Here is an 18,770-nt window from a genome sequence, read left to right as displayed (position 1 = left end):
AACTTTATCACAAACTACCTACTCTGAACACAGGATCAACTAGGAAGCTAAATAACAATTACCCAGAATATCTGTAAGAAATTTGTGACTGGAAAGTAGAAAAGCTGAGGGCAAATGACCAAGAAAATGCTGAGATTGAGTCTCTGAAAAAAATAACTCAGTTAGTACATTAGAGAGTACATTAAAGCCATTAGAGCACAGATAAAAGAAATAGTATTTAACCAAAGAAGTCATATTATCATACATTATTAGGAGTCTTTTAAGCATTATTCTCACTTTTCTAAAGTTTCTTTTAACTGAATTATTACTTCTGTTTACACAGGTTTCGCTCACTACATGACAGCCATTCATCAGACAGAAAAACATTGTATATATCTAGACAAAGACTGAAAGGAGATATGTGCACATATACACAGACATATAATACCCACATGCTATCCACAGCAAGGTTCAGTTAACAAGTTTGCAAACATCAAGGAGTTCCAACATGAAAACAACTTGTTTCATTCTGGTTATGAAGCTGTCCTGCTGCAGTGTCATTACCTGACAATATCACTCTTCCACTGCTCTCCTTCAGGACAAAAGCTGCGTACTCCCTCCCGGTAGAGCAGGGCCCGTTGCTCACTCAATGCCCACACAACATTATTTCTGGATGTAACCTGTGACAGTGGATAAGGGCAATCAACCTTTACTGCTCTGGCACAAGGACGATCCACACTCAGGCCTAGAAATCAGAAAAGGAGGATTGCTTTACGAACTTGGACTTTTTGCAACTGAAAGAAAAGAGAAAAGGCTACCAACAGGAAAAAAAAAAAGGTTGGGGGAAATATCTCTGATGTTAACACTTCTCATTTGATCATTATTGTCCTGATAGTCTGCTCTTTAAATCAACTATTAATCACTTCCTCTAATATTGCTGGATTTATATTTTAAGAAATAAAACATTGTACATCCTTCAACATCTTGCAGAGCCTTTGAGTCCTGTGCCATCATTTCTGTTCCTTTTCTCCCTCTAGTGTCAGTATCGGGTATCTCCATTTACAAAATGCATTAAAAGACTTCAGAGAAGCACTAAAGACAACACCACAAGAATTTACGCCCCAAACATGCCAAGGAGAAACAATGTGATCTGAATAGAGGCAGCTCAACAATTTCAGAAAAGAATACCACAGCAAGAAGTACTGAGAGGAGAGAGGTTCTGGTAGATTACAGGCAGCTTATATCTTTAAACCTATAACCTGGAGGAACGTCCATTTTTTCCACAGTTACACTGAACACTGATTTACACACCTATATGGTGAAACTCCCTAACAGATAAAGCTTTTGCTTAGTCTTATGCTTCTAAATCAAATAGCAGATCATGGAACAGACCCTCCTGAAGGCCCTACTAAGGCACATGGAAAACAAAGATGAGGTGACTGGTGGCAACCAACATAGCGTCACCAAGAGCAAATTGTGCCTGACAAACTTGGTGGCCTTTTATGATGGAGTTACAGCATCAGTGGATAAAGAGAAACCGGTATAATCTACAGAGACTCATGCAAAGCATTTGATGCTGTCCTGCATAACAGCCTGGTCACAAAATTGGAGAAGAATGGATGTGATGGATGGACCATTCACTGGATAAGGAATTGGCTGGATAGTCACGCTCAGCAAGTTGTGATCAATGGCTCAGTGTTTAAGTAGAGACCGCTGACGAGAGGCGTTCCTCAGGGATCAGTGTTATTTAATATCTTTGTAGGCAATATGGACAGTCAGACTGAGTATACCCTCAGCAATTTTGCAGATGACACCCAACTGAGTGGTGCAGGTGACACACTGAAGAGAAGGGATGCTATCCAGAGGGACCTGGACAGGCCAGAGAGGTGGGCCCATGCCAACCTCATGAAGTTCAACAAGGCCACATGCAAGGTCCTGTACCTGTGGCAATCCCAAGCACAAATACAGGCTGGGCGGAGAACTGCTTGAGAGCAACCCTGAGGAGAAGGATTTGGGAGCGTTGGTTGATGAAAGACTCAACATGAGCTGGCATGTGCTCTTGCAGCTCAGAAAGCAAATGGTATCCTGGGCTCCATCAGAAGAGGGGTGGCCAGCAGGGACAGGGAGGTGGCCTCCTACTCTGCCTTTGTGAGGCCCCATCTGGAGTACTGTGTTGAGGTCTGGGGCCCCCAACACAAGAAGGACATGGAGCTGTTGGAGAGGGTCCAGAGGAGAGCCACAAAGATGGTCAGAAGGTTAGAGCACCTCCTCTTACAGGGACAGGCTGAGAGAGCTGGGGCTCTTTGGCCTAGTGAAGAGAAGATTCCGGGGGGACCTTATACTGGCCTTCCAGTACCTGAAGGGGGTCTAAAGGAATGCTGGGGAGAGACTTTTTATAAGAACATGCAGCCACAGGAAAAGGGGAAATGGCTTTAAACTGGAAGAAGGTAGATTTAGACTAGATATTAGGAAGAAATTCTATACTGTGAGGGTGGTGAGACACCAGAATCAGTTGCCACTGAGGCTGTGAATGCCCTCTCCCTAAAGGCTTTTAAGGCTAGGCTAGATGGGGTGCTGAGCAACATCGCCTAGAGGGAGGTGTCCCTGCCTATAGCAGGGAGCACTGCAACTAGATCATCTTAAAGGTCTCTTCCAACTGAAACCGTTCTACAATTCTATGAAGTAGAAATAGCCTCATCTGTATGATATTTTAGAATGACAAGAAGACAACTGCTAAGCTCCAAACCTCTGTTAGAGTGTGGGGAATGAAAAAATCCTAAAGAAGCAACTATCATCACTGGTTGCCTCACATTAGCAAGACATATACTGAGAATTTATTTTTGGCGATGACAAATTTAGAAGCCCAATAATAGCAGAACGCAAGCTGACTTAATCAAACCAATCTCTCCCAGGGAAGAAAAATATTGATTAAAACCCCCACAGAGCCCTGTGTGACTGGCATCAACTGGCAACTCCATCATCACTATCCATGCTTATTGGTGATATACACGCGACCTTGGGCAGGCCACTTGACTTCTAACTACCGAGCATACTAAAAGAAAATAATTTAAGAGCAAAACATACTTGAAATAATGCTATTCAATGTTCTTGATTAAAAAGAAATTCTGTATTACACTACAGCAAGTAAATCCACAAGAGAAATTAGAAAACAAAAGCTCAATGGAAGATAAGTAAGAATTTTGACAGCCACTTAGAAATATTGTCCAGTATTAATATCTTTCATTGTTTTTCCTTTACTCGTCATCCTTTTACTTGTACAGTAATTCCTTCAGCATGTTATTTGCGATTTTGCTCTATCAACTCAGTTCTCTGTGCAAATTCTCTTTGCACAAACTTCATCCTAGAAACGGACTTCCCTCTGGCTGCATGTATCTAGCCTGAATGCTCTCAGTAGAACATCTTCCAAATGTATCCTCTTCTTTGTGTTGAAGCAGATAAATCTAAGGCCATCGCTTCAAAGCTGCTACTGCACTACCCCTGTCTCTGATCCCTGCCTCATTCATATCCAGCGACAAAGCAGCTGTTTTTAGACTGTTGCTCCCTAGCCCTTTCCATTCCCCCATGGACCATTTCCCAATACTTCTGAATCCATGCATGGTCCTTCCATCTCACACTACCTTCCTTTCATTATCAAGTGGTATATTTTACCTCCAACAGATTATTCTTTTCAAAACAAATGGCTTCTGCTTTCACTTATACTGTTCCCTACATTTGAATTTCTTGTCAACATTCATATACTATCTAATTTCATCTCAAATTCCTACTTAAAACTTTATTAAAATCCTTCAAGCAAACAAACAAAACACACTCGAGGGTCACTTGTTTTAGTGTACCATGTCATTTTCAAGACAAGAAAATTATTTCAATATTTTTTGCAACCCTTTTTTCATTTATACACATCCACCCCATGTCTTTTTCATAAATCCTCTATACTGCATGTACTCCACTTAACACAAACAAGTGGCAATGAATTGGCTTCCTCAACATCCCCACATAATACAAAAATCTCACAACTGTTTCTAAAAGACTTCTCAAGATGAAAAGGTTTTTCTACGTTTTGGCTGAGAACAAAAGTTTAAAACCAACTGCAATTGTTTAATAGACCTGAGCTGTAGAATTTTAGCCTGCAAAAATCAAAAGGTTGCAATTAATTCAGGTACCTGTTTGTAGATACAGATCTCCATTTGTTCTGATAATCCAGGCAGTGTCATCACTTAAGGCTACAAACACAGCCTGAGGTAAAGCCTCGTACCAGTGGCGTTTTCCTTTTATAGTTACTTTTCCACAAGCAAATGCTTTATTAGTCTTCTGTTCAATCTTCCAGAGAAGAGCCCCTGTACAAGAAATAATTAGAGAGAACACAATATAACTTAACAATTACTACAACAGAGATGTTGACTTGTCCTACCTACACCTTAACTAATGCGTAGGAAAAAAAAACTACTAAACTAAAATGCAAGATTTATAAACCCTTACAATTTCTTTTTAAAGGCAAGAACAGGACCAGTAGCCAACTTCTCTAGAAATTTCTAAAAGGCATTTATCATTAGATTCCATGTAATTTTAAAATGTTTAAATGAAGATTACTTCTTAGTTATATACACTAAAAACTAGCAACCAAAACTTCCCATCAGGATAAAATGAGCCCACTATTAAATGACTTAAACTTATAGCTTGCCTCCCCACTAGTTTAGTACATCCTCGGTACATCTACAGAGACGCTGATAATGTCTGCAACAAATCCTTTCACAAAAATTGTACTTCCTGATTTCTAGAAAAGTATGTGAAGAGGGGTTAATTGTACTCCTCCCAGTTTTCACAAATACTAATAGTATTAGTAATCTACATCATAACTTTGTTGGATCAGTGACAAAAACCTGAACAGACTGCACTATGCCATACACCAGTGGGCAGCGTAATCACCTGTTCACTTCTCAGTACATCACATGCAGACAAAACTCAAAAACACAACTGCACAAATCAATCTTATGAGCTTTTTCCAATTAGAAAAAGAAAAGCAAATGGAATTCCAAATTTAACTGCTGATTAGCATCCATGCTGGTTCATACCACTGAATAATTGAATTGCCTTTGAATAATTCCTGAAAGCAGTATTAGATTCCATTTTGATCCTCGTGTTAATATGCTCATGTAAAATATACCCAATTTCAAAACTGTGAATACTAGAAATCCACATGGGCTCAAGAAGGCATTGGACAAGGTCCTGGAAATGAGGGGATAACAAATTCACAGAAATGGTTAGGCCACCACCAACTGCAATCTAAAACTACTGAGTGCAAATGTCAGACATGCTAGCCCTATTTCTTTCCTGCAGGCATCTGCCTTTGTCTAGTTTCAAAGACATGATGATGAGGTGGATGAATCTATACTCAGATCTAATATGGCCACTCATATATATATATATATATATATATATATATATATATATATATATATATTTTGTCTAGAGCAAAACTCGACTACAGATTCAAAGAAAAAAAAACTTTCTTGTTAAACCAGACAGCAAATCTTCTACACAAAGTGAAGACTGATTTGCTTTTAGAGATGACAGAAGAAAAGTAATGGCAGAGCAGGAAGACTGTAGTTTAGAAAATAGCAGGGAAACTTCTGTTTGCATACCAGTCCTGAAGCAATCTGAATAGCTAAAAGTGATGCAAGTTCATCACCATAGACCATCACCTAAATTAACTTGGTATGCAGATGTACTGAAGATGCAAACATATCTTCTGAGTTTTTCTTCATCTAATCAAATAACAGTTAAGTATTAAAAATTTAAAAAGCAAAGGGAATGAACAATTTTATTGAAGTTCTGTATTTATGAGGTTATAGTGAAGTAGAAGCCAACCAACCTGAAGGGGAAACCGCCACCTGCTGGACTCCATCTTCAAACTTCTGCCACCGCAGCCCAGCGGCCGGAAGAGCACTGCAATAGAGGCTGCCCCTATAGTCCAGGCACCAAATATACTTCTCGGAGACAGCCAGGCTCAGAATGCCATAGCCAGGGCCAGAGTATCCCATCCAGCTCTCTGCAAACTAAGAACTGTACAGTCAGCACAGTGGCAGATGTCTTCAAACTGCACAAGAAAATGGCTGCATAAGCACAAGCAGCTGCCATATCCTTGATTTTAGAAAACACTGAACTTAAAAGTTCTTATGCACTTTAATCAATAAATGCCTAGGGTAAAACAAAACTACATTTGTCACTGTTTTCTAACATACTATGTACTGCAAGCTAAAAATTCTTGAACAAAAGTTATAGCAAAAAGAAAACTAGATGCTGTCATCTGTATACGTGACCTATACTGTGAGTATCTACACAGCATTTCTAAACATTTCAGAATACGACAGCCCAAAATTAATTAAAAAAAGGCAAAAAAAAGGCTTCTATACTTTGGGCTGTAGCTATGACTAAATAGGATGCTATCAACTTAAAACTCAACATTTCTCAACAAGTATTTAGTCGATCTCAACACATGGAACAATTAAGACCTCTGTAAAACTCCTTGTGATTTTTTTTGCAGTTTTACAGATTTTACAGTTAATCTCAGTACTTCTATAATCTATATGAATATTCCTACTTCTGGCTATGTTTAAGTCATAAAATAACAATTAAGAGGGGTAACAGGAGAAGAAAACATGCCAGCGTTTAAAATAGCACTAACTGCTGTTTATGACACAAGGAAAGATTAATCCTCATTCTGAGTATTTGCAGGCAAAATGAGCCTTAACCAGATGCCATCTATGAAAGATAACCAGCATTAGTTCCTAGCAAAGTTAATGGAAGTTTGGAGCACTATCTTGCAAGACTTGGAATACTGGAGACCTAACAAAGAGCGGCCTTTAAGTATGACTACTCACTCTTTAATAGATGTGCTTATGACAGAAATTTTTGTCCAACTGGAAATCATAATAATGTTTATGCAGACAGTACAGCTTCTCCAGCTTGTAAGGACTCATCCACCATTCTGAAGTCTGATACATCACATTTCATAAGAGTCATGACACATATTGCTGCTTTGGTTTTATGTTTTACTTGTTGAACTAAGCAAAAAGAAAACTGCCTCCCAAAAGATGTAAAGAATAGTCATTACATGCAAGTGTACTTTTTTTTTTTTCTTCAAAATGTTGAGATATAAAATATTTTTTTAACTAAATTGAAAACATATACCTGATCAGATTTTAACAGCACCATTTCATCTAGGCTTATCCTGGTCATATCCTGGGAACCAGGCTCAGCACCAACTTCAGGCACACTAGTCTCTGAAGATGAATATGGTAATCCATGTCCATAAATATCCTCTTCATCACTTGAGGCAGATTCCTCTTCTGCCTTACTTTCATGAGTGTTTGTTACCCATTCAGCAGTGCTAGTACTAGATTTACCTTTGATTACACTTTCAAAATTCCACCCAGAAATGGAACTATGCTCTGAATCAACACCTTCACAGATGTCAAAGTGGTGAACAGAAGGAACTGACAGAGCAGTGACTGTTAGAGAATTCTGCTGTTGGTCTTCCCTCCTAGTCTCATCACTTTCATTCACTGTCAGTGACGTCTGAACACCAAGTACACTGCTACACTCCAAAAGCGTTTGGTCTGGCTCTTCAAAACATTTTTCACCATCCTGCAGCTTCATTTTATCTAGATCTTCATTTATTTTACACAATCTACTAAAATCCTGTTCTTCTTGGCCTAGCTTTCCAAGACAGCATTCACTGCTTGTGGAAAACACACAATGGTTATTTTCAGTAACAACAGTGCTTGTTAAGTCTTCTGTGAGGATGGGAGGAGAGACAGACGTCAAGGCATCTATAATTGTCGATGTACCCATGCCACTGTCACTGTTGGGAAGTTTCTGTAAGTCAGCTGTATCTCCATTTTCTTCATTAATTAGTACAGTTGCAGACTCGGGAGACTGCAGGATACTAAATGTTTCTGAACCGTTATCTTCCTGTAAGACTGTATTGGACTCCACGCTGAACATGCTTTCCTGATCTGGAGACCCAGTACTCAAATGATCAATGCTTCCACTCATGAGGCTAGATGTCATGGAAAATGAATCTGCGTTCACTGAATGTGGACTGTCACCAGAAAGCTGACGCTCATAATTCGGTGTACCTTCCAGAGAGATGTGGCTTCTCTTGCTTCCACTTTCTATTCTCACAAAAATAAAATAAAAATAAAATAAAAGGGAGAGGGGAGGAAGGCATGAGTCATATTAGTAAGATTTAATTAATTTTTACTGGTGCTAAGAATAGAATTAAATCTACATTTTGGCATACTGATAATTTTTTCTACTTCAACACTAAATGGTACATATAAAAATCAAAGAAGAATGAATAACAAAACATTTTAAAATTACAACATCCACATAAAAGAACTTTTAGAATATTTAACTGTTTACACTCTTTCAATAAACTAAAAAAGAATGGCTGAGAAATAGTGTCAAATACTTTAGGATGAATAGGTATTATGCAATTTCAACAAAATTGGAAGTAGAATCCCACCATGTATTACCAACAGCTAAATCTTACAACAATAAGGATGTTTACATAAAGCAAAACAAACTTAAAGGAATAAAATAAACAGATCTGAAAAGAAAGGTATCATCAATGTATTGATTTCAAAGCAGGTATTCATCTTTAAAGATAAAAGGCCCACCACAACCACTCCAAATATGTCAGATTTAGATTTTATGTGGCAATGCAAGATAAACAAAGCACATCAAGAATGCTCTTGCATGAGATGTACCAGATGTGACACATTCTAATAATGACCAGTGGCAGGCAAAGTTCTGTTAGGCTTACCTTGTTTCTTCTTCCTTTTCTTTTTCACTTTAATTGGCTTTACAATGAGTTCCTGATCAAAGTCTTCAGAGCTGATAGTGCTGAACCGTTGTGAAGAAAGCTGACATTCTCTCTGAGCTTCTGAAAATTGGTCTGCACATATCATAAAACTAGAGCCACTGTCCACAGAATTTACTGAACTGCTCCTGCTTCTTGATTCACTTGCTACAGAGCAGCCTCTTTTTCTTGTTTCATTGCTCAAGTCTCCCACTCTATTAAAGCTTTTATCCAATAGTGTTGGAGTTTCCAGATCATCTTTCACTAAAGAGTCTCTTTTATCACCAACAACTGAAGGAGAAGTAACTATTTTTTTATCTGTTTCCACTGAAGGGCTGGATGATGCAGATGCAACTACTGATACTGGGGTCAGCAAATGAGGACTTGTATCTGTTGAAGGATTCAGCAGTTTTGAATTCCCATCTGAAACTGACCAAAAGAAACAAAGGTATAAACATTAGGGTGTCAACTTGGTTGGAGAGTGCTCAGAGAAAAGAAGCTTTATCCAAACGTATTTTATCTAAACGCACAACATTTCAACTACATATACGTATACAGTGCAAGTAAATCTATATGAAGTTACTATAGTAAAATCAATCCTCCAAAGTCTGCATCAAAGCTCTATTAGAAAATTCTGCTTTTGTGTTCACATAAAGAGAATGGTTACAGGTCTTTAGTGTGGAAGACCCAACTGTCTTATGTAGTAAAGTACCATCACCTATTTTCAACTTCTTCAAACATTCAGTATCTTGGGAAAATAAATTTAAACAATAATAACAACAGACAAACAAACAAACAAACAAAAAAAACAACAAAAAATATCCACCAAGACCAAAGAAGATCAACCAGATAAATCACTGTGATAATTAGAAGAAAATACATTTCAAAATGACTCTTCCCAACTATGCTTGGAAGTGAAGAATAAAATACTAAACGGTCCCTAGAACTTTGTGAGTATTGAACTGCTTAAATGACCAAAGCTATCACTAAGCATGAGGATCAAACTAAGTCTTCTAGCATCTCTAACATCCAATAGAACTTCACAGCATATCTGCTAGCATTTTGCTAATAGAAAGCTAAGACAAGAGATTTTTAAATACATAAGTAATCCTTCTGTGAGTTTAATGTGCTGGATAATGGTGTTTACAGGTTTTTAATGAGGAGAAATCAGCCAGCATCGTCATTAAGGAAGTATTACTAATCCCTTCTCCAGAGTTCTAGGAACACAGATGCTGAACTCAGATGTCACCAAATAAGAAAAGAAGGCCTTCAAATTATTTTTGGAGATTTCGTGAATGTTTTTTGGGTGCTTTGCCAGTTCTTATCCATTACTGGGAAGGCTGAAGTTTCCTCTGGAACACAAGTGATGACAGGTGGAACAAAATCATCCCATTCAATTATCACCAACCCAAACAATTGAGGTTGACCAGTAGGTAGATAATCATGATCATGAAAGCAGATTGCTCAAGTAACACTGTTTAGAATAAAGATGTTTGGTAAAGACAATATTGATCAACTCTCAAAAAAAATATAATTTCTTAATGCCTTCACTCTTGCAGACAATAGAAACACAGACAAGCAAATAAATCAGAATTCTAAATATAGTCTTCTGAAAGAAAAAAAAAAAAAGATGAGCAACTCCAGAGAAACTAGTATGTTAGCTTCATTTTTTTCCCAGTATGCAAATACATAACAACAAAAAACCAACCACAAAGGTATGACAGACATCATGTTCCACAAGGCACATACTCAAGTCTGCTAAGTTGTACAAACCTAGTGATGACAGTCCTTCAGGTCTGCTTGAAATTCTTATGATGTCTCTATCTCCCTTTAAGAGAAAAATCTCATTGCTGGTGCAGGACACAGACACAATATCACCATATCCTTCCAATCCACCAATCAAAGCCTATAAGGAGTCACCAAATACAGAAATAATTGGCAACAGATTAATCCACTGTTTGGACAAGATTAAGCTCTTAACAAATTGTTCACTGAAATTTAATCGACATAGACAGTTAGACACAGAGGATGTTAACAAAAAGAAAATAGAAAAAAGAAACATGAAAGCACATTGCAACCCTGGCACAGCTCAATTTTTGTACTGATTTCCATGCTAATGCCACGAGTCTAATCACTTCTGTCTCAACTAGGAGCAATCAATTACTTCAATAATACACAATTTGGTGGCAAGAAAAAACCCAAACTACTACTGTTTGATATCATTTATACAAAACGATACTAGCTTGCATTCATTTTCATACACGTTTTTGCAAGACAAAATATCCAGCAGCTTTTTCTATAGGAAATAAAATCTAATGCTAGTTTTTTGGCTGATACCAGCAGTTGTAGAAAGGAAATAAATAGTTCCAGGCATATCTTCTAGGCATAAAGTTTCTTTTTGTATGAATTACTACATTTTATATTTATATATGCTTTTTTAAGTAATTAAATTGATTACAAAGTTAATATCTGGACTGAAAGCTTTTAATATACTTTTTTGTTACATTTAATATATAAATATTGTGAGTATATCCTTGCAACGACAACTTGAAGAGGGAGAAAACCTTTTCAGGTTTCGATACAAGTATAAAGCATAGAAGTGTAAGGACAACCTGAAGAGCGTCACAACATAGCATGAACAGAACACACAGAACACAAACAGAACAACGGAACATGCAACCGTAAAATTAATCTACCTGGTTCACGGTGTCTAATAAATAGATGCTGTACTCATTCCAGGTTAGCACCCATCCTTCTCGGAAAAAGCATGAAACAAGCCCAAGGTGTTTCTCTGGGGAGCTATAACTTCCTCTGTCAGGTGGTTCCAAACGAGGATACAGTTCAAAAGTTTGTATTCCTCTAGCAAATAAATCTTTCAAGATGAACGTGGCCTGAACAGTTCCATGAACATCAGATTTCCAGAGGCGAAGCCCAGGTCTGGCAGCAAATAGCGTCAGATCAGTCTGCTTACAGAGGCCAGGTATAAAACATGCTCCAAATTTGCCACTGCTAAAATGCAAAACAAGAACGTATTTTAAAAGCTATACACACAACACAGAAGCAAACGTTAAAACTAATATCATAAATATACAACTGCAGGTCATCAACATTAAAAATGTTGTTCTTCAGTTGAAGTATACCATCAAATATCTGAAATACATGTAAGACAAGAACTGTACATCCAAATAACGTGGGTTTTCCCCCAGCTTCAGATGTCAGACATAATGTCTGTTAGACAAGTTAAATGACCTCTCCTAACACGACTCACAGCCCTAACACCACTCTGTCCATCCTAGAAAGATCCTACTATGCAGCCATCCTTCTCCCAGTACTGATGAAAACAAGCAAAACACCTCTACAGAATGCTAAGAAACTGACAACCTCTATTTGCAAGGAGCAGATCTCAGCTGTTAAAATCTCTGTCCCTTCCTTTGCACATAAAAACACTATCACTGAAGAAGTAAAAAAGGGGGCCCTTCGTGTTCATATCATTATCCATATGTCTGAAACATACGTTATAAACCTCCTCTAAAGAGTCACTTTCCAATACATCCAGATACAGTCAGTCATGCTGATCCAATACTGAGTACGTACCCTCTTCTTTCAGAACCCAGAATGATAACACAATAAAAGACACCAGGAAGCCATACAAGAAGTTTCTAGCCTTAAGTGATTCTTATACACATTCCCTTTTAATTCACTTCGGGGTGTTAGAAAAACCAAAAAATTAAGACACTGATTGCATTAGGTAATACATTGATACATCATCCATAAGACAGACCACTGTTCACAATGGTCGCTCACCCCAAGCCATGGTAAAGAGCGAGGGACTACAAAGTTTAACAGTGCTTCCAGTTTGAACAAGAAAATACCTTAAATAATTTCTGCACTGCAAACAAAAAGACTGTAATACATTTGCCACCAACTTTCTCAGTAAGCAGAATTGTCAATTCATGTTTGAGCATACATGGCTACTCTAACCGCGTTATTTCTAAGTGGACTGCTCTGTTCTATTAATTTCACTGTTTAGGTCACCCTTTCTATAATCCATTCTGAAAAGCTAGAATTAACTAATGTGCCTGCATCAAGATTTTATGAGGGTTACTTTTTTCTGGGCTGTGTTCCAACTTGCTTGACAGACTTCTCTTCCGTGTAGAAAAGTATGGTTCGTTGTAAAGTAGAGACAAGCAGCACTTTCTGGTTGTAATCCAACTGGACAATTGAAGACGGCTCTTCCAACACAAGGCTGGAGTTGCAAACACCCTTTTAAAGATGCATGAAATTAGTAACAGTCAAACTTTCTAAAAACATATGACAGTAACAAACACTTTAAAGAAAGAATATGCCCCAAAATGTTAAGACAAGCAAAAAACAACATTTGGTCCGCTGTTCCATCATGTTCACTTACTGAACATGAAGGTACTTTATGCAGGTAAGAGAGCTGTAAGATAGCATGCCACTGTTGGTATTCACAATGAAATTCAAACTTCCCTGGGAACTTAACTACTATACTTCATTTGAACTCAAGAGAAACCCTCAAATATGTATTTTCTTCTTTCTTCTCCACTACTAGGTTACAGGAAGCTGTAACAATTGTTATGTTTGGTGACATTCAAACTTTCTGTCATATCAGCCATTGGCAGGCCTGGACCACCCAGAAGTCACAGATAAATCAGGACGGCTGCTATTTTCATATATGTGAAGAAAAGTTTAGTACTTGTTTTGCTGATGTCCCAGGTCCATATTAATTCACAAATGATTACAAAAACCCCACTCACTGGTAACACAGTAGAGCCACCCAGTAGAATCCAATCCTATTTTCATTCTAGACTGAGATGTTGGGAAAAAGAAAAAAGTACTCCAACAACCCAGTAAATCAGCAAGCTGCATCATTTGAGTATCCTCTTTCCAAATAAAAAGGAAAAAGTATTTGCCAAGATCTGAAGAGGTGTACAGTTATTTCAGAAATAAATACTAAAAATACTGATCCTTTCCATTTCATATTTCTTAAAGCTATTGCAAAGGATTCCCAGTGGTCAACTTCATGGGTGCACGTACATCTACCTATGAGTACACACACCGATAAAACAATCCAACTAACTACATGATATTAAGCAATTAACTAACTGATACATATTTCAACACAGAAGCTTTTTTCCCTCCCCCAGAAAGTTGTAAATTAGAATAAGGGTCTTTTACGTGGTCTAGATCAAGGGCAGAGTAGACAATCTTCCCTCTGTCATCTCCAGAAAATAATTTCATTCCATTGGGACTCCAAGCTAAAGCTGTAATGCTACTTTTGTGGATACCAGCAACGTCAAATCGCCGAAGCTGTGAAACAATACCAAAGAAAGACAAGAATGAAGGGCAAGTGTAGACAAAACGCCTACTCGGTGACTCGGACTGAAGTTCAATCCAAAAATGCAGGTCATTCTAATTTCTGCTAAAACAAACAAATAACAAACAACTTGCCATTAAATAGCTCAGTCAGCTATTGCAGATGAGTTCAGCAGAAGAATTTTTGATTAAATTCCTTTTGTAATGAAAGAAAATGTTTTAAGATCACTGCTTTTCTAAGCTTAACATATGAAGTGTAAAACACAGGCACTTCATCAGGCAAAATTCTCTGTTTTTCTCTATTACAAAGAATCCCCATAATGCTCTACTAGGATCCACCATACTAAATCTCACCGTTTAGCCAAACACAAAGATTTACCTGTTTGTTTCTTCCAGGCAATGAAGACACAAGCTGAAAAACTGCAACTCGACCCGAGGCTGTACCAACAGCAACTAGATCATCAAAACAACTCAGCAGCTTCACAAAAGTTATAGATTCACACTTCCCCTGTTGGAAGAAACCACACATAAAACTTGCAGAGTTAGTGAGGGTCAAAGAACCAGTTATGAATAACCACTCAATTCTGAGCACCGTAGCACAGATAAAAACTTCATTAGAAGGGACATAGTTAAAAGTTTGCATTTACCTCAAAATTATATTTTTTCATCTGGTTTAAATGTCTGCAGTAGAGATAAAGCATTCCAATGCTGCTTCCCACTGCAATGTAGTCGCCATTGGTATCAAGTGCTGTGAGGTACACCACAATAGAGCGAAAGCCTTTTTGGATCTTTGTTGGAATGGCATTGAGTAGATAATATAAGGGACAAAACTCCTTAAATAGAACCGGTGAAGCCACAGATGCCATAGCAAGCACTGGCATCAGTAATTTTAAGGCTGAAATAAACACATCTACTTCATGGCATAAGGAAATCTGAAAGACAAAACCAAAGGATAATCCATTAACTCCTTGGAGATAATAAGCAGTTAACAGAAAGTTGCCGCTTAACAAGTAGGCATGCAGAAATTGTCAGGCTTTGTTTGGTATAAAAAAAGAAAAAACAAAAGCTAAACTCTTCTAGGGGACACAAGCTGTTCTTAGAATAATCTCGTTCATTAGAATAAGCTTGTTTTTTCAGTTCAGTCATCTAAGGATGCATGGTAACCGCTAATTCTGGGATAAGCTTTTTTCCTTGCAGCTACAAGCTTATCAAAGTTGAGAAGATACAGTGATTTGAACTCAGCAGGCTAGTGAAAGATCTGTATGGGCTGTGCATGACACCAAACAATCCACGTGAACTATTTCTTCATCTACCTGAAGATTCTCCCCTCAACCTTGCCAGCGCTGAGAGCATGGGATGTTCACTATTTAAGTAGGCACGGTAGAGTCAGTCTAGTGTTTATGCTCAGCTCCCCACCCTCCTTGCCCCTGGCCTCAAGAACAGAAATCATCTGCTGCAAGCAAACCCAAGTAATAGAATGCTTTAGAGTTCCCCAAAAACAAATGCAGCCTTCCAAGAGGAGAACTGTGGATATCTGGAGAGAAGAGAGCTTTCTGCAGTTACTTAAGCAAGCAACATTGAAGATTTTCTTTAGCTTCAGTAGTTGTAACCTCCTTAAGGAAAAAAAGAAACAGAAGTATGGCAAAACACACAAATGCTGAAAATTGTTCTGAAAAATATTCCTCATACAGTCTGCATGGTATGTCCTATTTTGCCTAGCTAGTATTTCTCTAAGGATGAAAATGGTATTTGTTTCACAGCTTCACACATTGCTTACAGTGTATCTCAACTAAATTAGAAATAACATTGCTGCACTCGTTTAATATCTCCATTACCGTGGAAAGCTCTGATGTCTCAGTTTTCAAGCTCTGTCACTTACTGTGCAAGAGGATTCGCCATGCTGGCTTCGTGCCCTGCAACACTTGCTGTCAACACGCAACTCCACCAAATCCAAGGGATTACTTATGATGCATTACCCATTCAAGCCCACATTAGACAAGACAGCAGGAATAAAGAGTTGTTCCTGGACTCCTATGTTCTCAGTTACAAAAAAAGAGACAGCCACTGATAAAGCCAACAGCAATTATCAGATGTTCTTAATTGTGATAAATTTTACTGCTTGATAGAAAATAATTCCACTCTGACACTGTTTACAACAGCCATGACACCCATTTCATAACATATCACAGGGATTAGCAGATGAATGCGTCCAAACTACCTGTCAGGCAAGAGTTCTTTATGGAGTTGTTGACTAAGTTGCAAACAACCTAAGCACATCACCAGTCTTTTATAATATTTTCACACATCTCCTTCCTGTACGCATTTTAGAACTCCTTTCTCCCAGCATTTTCTACCTTCTATCCATACAGTCAACTAAACATCAACAAATTCTACTGCTGAAGTCTCCTGCTTGCTCCCCTAACCACGCTGCTTTGCCAGTTATGCAATTTTAATGACTCCTGGTTGACTTTCCGTTTTCTTTAACTGAAACCCAGGCTGTCCCAAGTCCCACACATACAAAACTTCCCCTAACATAAACTTCTGCTATAAACTCCCCAGTTACTGCTTCATGAACTTCACACTTATTTCTTTAATTCCTCTCTGTCATCTCTTCAGCTGACATCAGTTCCTCATCATGCTAAGACACTCTCACACCTGCAACCACTGCCCATTTCCCAGCTGCCAAAGGACCTCACAGTCCTCAAAATTCACTCCCTCTCGTTTTCCATCCATTATCCCCACAGCTCAAATACAGCTGCTGAAAAAATAACTTATTACAAACTACAGAACTTCCGTAACCCAGAAAAAGTGCACTCTTCCTCCTCCTACAACAACCCCATCTGCATTTTTTCCTATGTTTACAATGAACTGACAAATAAATAAATAATATATGTACTATATATATATGTGGGAGAAGCATTTGATAATATTACCCTCTCCCCATCCTAAAGCACTCAAAGGAATTACTTTTTGTCATACACTGAATTAAACTTCAACAGTGCAATCGGGTTAGGGGCCTCATTCCCCCTAAGATTACTGTACAACATTATCACCATTTCCTCTAGTGAGGAAGTTGTAAACAGTGATGTTTATTTTTGTTTTCTATAGCCTATTCATCCCATACAACTAAAGCTGTATTAATAAACTGTAATTTCTTGCCAACAAAGAAATTAGTTTAATGTTGAGTACTTGCACTGTCTGTGTAAAAATATAACTGGAAGCTCCAATCACCACTCTACTAAAAATACTGCTAATTAAGCAATTTTATCTAAGCCAAACAAATGCACAAAGGAGCAGGGAACTGCAGTGCAACCCTACACATTCAAACACTTTGTGTAAATGCAATCATTTTCCCCCACGGTCTTCAATCTCTAATTACACTCACACATCACACATAGCCTTCTATTTATTATTAGGATTCTATGTTGTCTTTGTTAACCAAAGGCGAGCAGAGGGCTGTCTCTGCAGACAGGTGTTGGCTCAGCAACACCGCGGCAGCAGCCACTTGGAACAAGCACTAAGCAGCGGATGCAGAGCGCAGGCAACACCTGATGCTGCCCATGGAAAACCAGATCAGAGTCCTCCCTTTGCGACTCGCAGACAGCACTTGGGTATGGCGTTAAGTGAAGTATTTAGAAAAGCAGAGCTGTTGCTCTTTCCTTGCAGAGGGCTCGGCGTTGCCTCGCAGGGACGGCCAATGTGGGGGATAATCCCGTGCTCAGACAGAGGCTCAGTTGGCTGCGGCTTCAGCTCCAGCGTATGTCACAGCACGAACCTGGCATCCTCTCTGTACAGCCCTGCTGCTCAGCTCTTCCATGGAAATCAATCTTTACATTCAGGCCCCTTGGAGAGGGACGAATTCTGACGTGGGCCACAAACGCTTTTTATTTTCCAACTCTTCTCACGTTTTCAGGCAGCTACCACCAAATTAACGCACACACGGCTCTGAGATACCCACGAAACGCCGCATTTTTTGGCGTTTCTTCAGAAAGCAGAGGGGAAAAAAACAACAAACAAGGAACAACGCCAGGTGACAGGGACTGCGAAAAGGCCGATCCAGGCTGCTGCCCGCACACACAGGGGCGCAGGACACTCTGGGTGCGAACTTTCTCCTCCGAGCCCCTCGCCGCGCTGTGCCCCGAGCTCCCCTCAGCCCGGCAAAGCTGCGGAGAAAGCGCCCGCCGCGGCCCGGACCCCCTCAGCCGCCCCGCGCCCAACGCCCGCTCGGCGCCGCCGCCCGCGCCCACCGCAGCCTTCCCCTCTGGAAGCGGAGTTCCATCCAGGCGCCCGTCCGCGTCCCTCTCCGCAAGCAGGGGAAGGAGGCGGAGAAGCTCTCCCGGCCCCACCAGCGCTGTCGGCCGCTCCACCGCGGTGGCAGACCGCCGAGGACGGAGGCTGCGCGGAGACGCGGCAGCGCTCACCTCGTCAGGAACCGAGGGCGGTCATGGCTGCCGGCGGAGCGGGAGAAGAGACGGACGGGAAAGAGAGGACGCAACACCACTCAGGCCCCGAGGCACCGGCGGCGGCCCCGCTGCCAGAGCCGCTCGGCGGGGCCGGGCCTGGGCGGGGC

At 39.5% G+C, this 18,770-nt stretch overlaps 1 protein-coding gene across 6 annotated transcripts in view; it reads right to left on the bottom strand.

The window, feature by feature from the left end:
- Positions 1–18,765, bottom strand: part of TECPR2 (tectonin beta-propeller repeat containing 2) — a 39,333-nt gene extending 20,568 nt beyond the window's left edge. For 3 of the 6 annotated variants that reach the window (XR_005860094.2, XM_046942493.1, XM_046942494.1), the window contains exons 1-12: positions 17,976–18,424; positions 14,848–15,132; positions 14,580–14,708; positions 14,063–14,194; positions 12,969–13,126; positions 11,560–11,872; positions 10,637–10,769; positions 8,828–9,292; positions 7,189–8,174; positions 5,870–6,053; positions 4,161–4,334; positions 544–724 (exon numbers count right to left, since the gene is read on the bottom strand). Coding sequence is in view for 5 of the 6 variants with exons in the window: in XM_046942493.1 (XP_046798449.1) it covers positions 544–724; positions 4,161–4,334; positions 5,870–6,053; positions 7,189–8,174; positions 8,828–9,292; positions 10,637–10,769; positions 11,560–11,872; positions 12,969–13,126; positions 14,063–14,194; positions 14,580–14,708; positions 14,848–15,132; positions 17,976–18,017 (3,182 nt within the window). In the remaining variant the exon portion in view is untranslated. Of the gene's footprint in view, positions 1–543; positions 725–4,160; positions 4,335–5,869; positions 6,054–7,188; positions 8,175–8,827; positions 9,293–10,636; positions 10,770–11,559; positions 11,873–12,968; positions 13,127–14,062; positions 14,195–14,579; positions 14,709–14,847; positions 15,133–16,079; positions 16,232–17,975; positions 18,425–18,447 lie in introns of those variants that run through there. The other 3 variants (XM_015287798.4, XM_040701265.2, XM_046942495.1) reach the window with 3 other exon arrangements.
- Positions 18,766–18,770: the final 5 nt, after the last annotated feature.

Source organism: Gallus gallus, chromosome 5, assembly GCF_016699485.2.
Source record: "Gallus gallus isolate bGalGal1 chromosome 5, bGalGal1.mat.broiler.GRCg7b, whole genome shotgun sequence".
Taxonomy (NCBI): Eukaryota; Metazoa; Chordata; class Aves; order Galliformes; family Phasianidae; genus Gallus; species Gallus gallus.
This window is presented reverse-complemented; position numbering and strand designations above follow the sequence as displayed.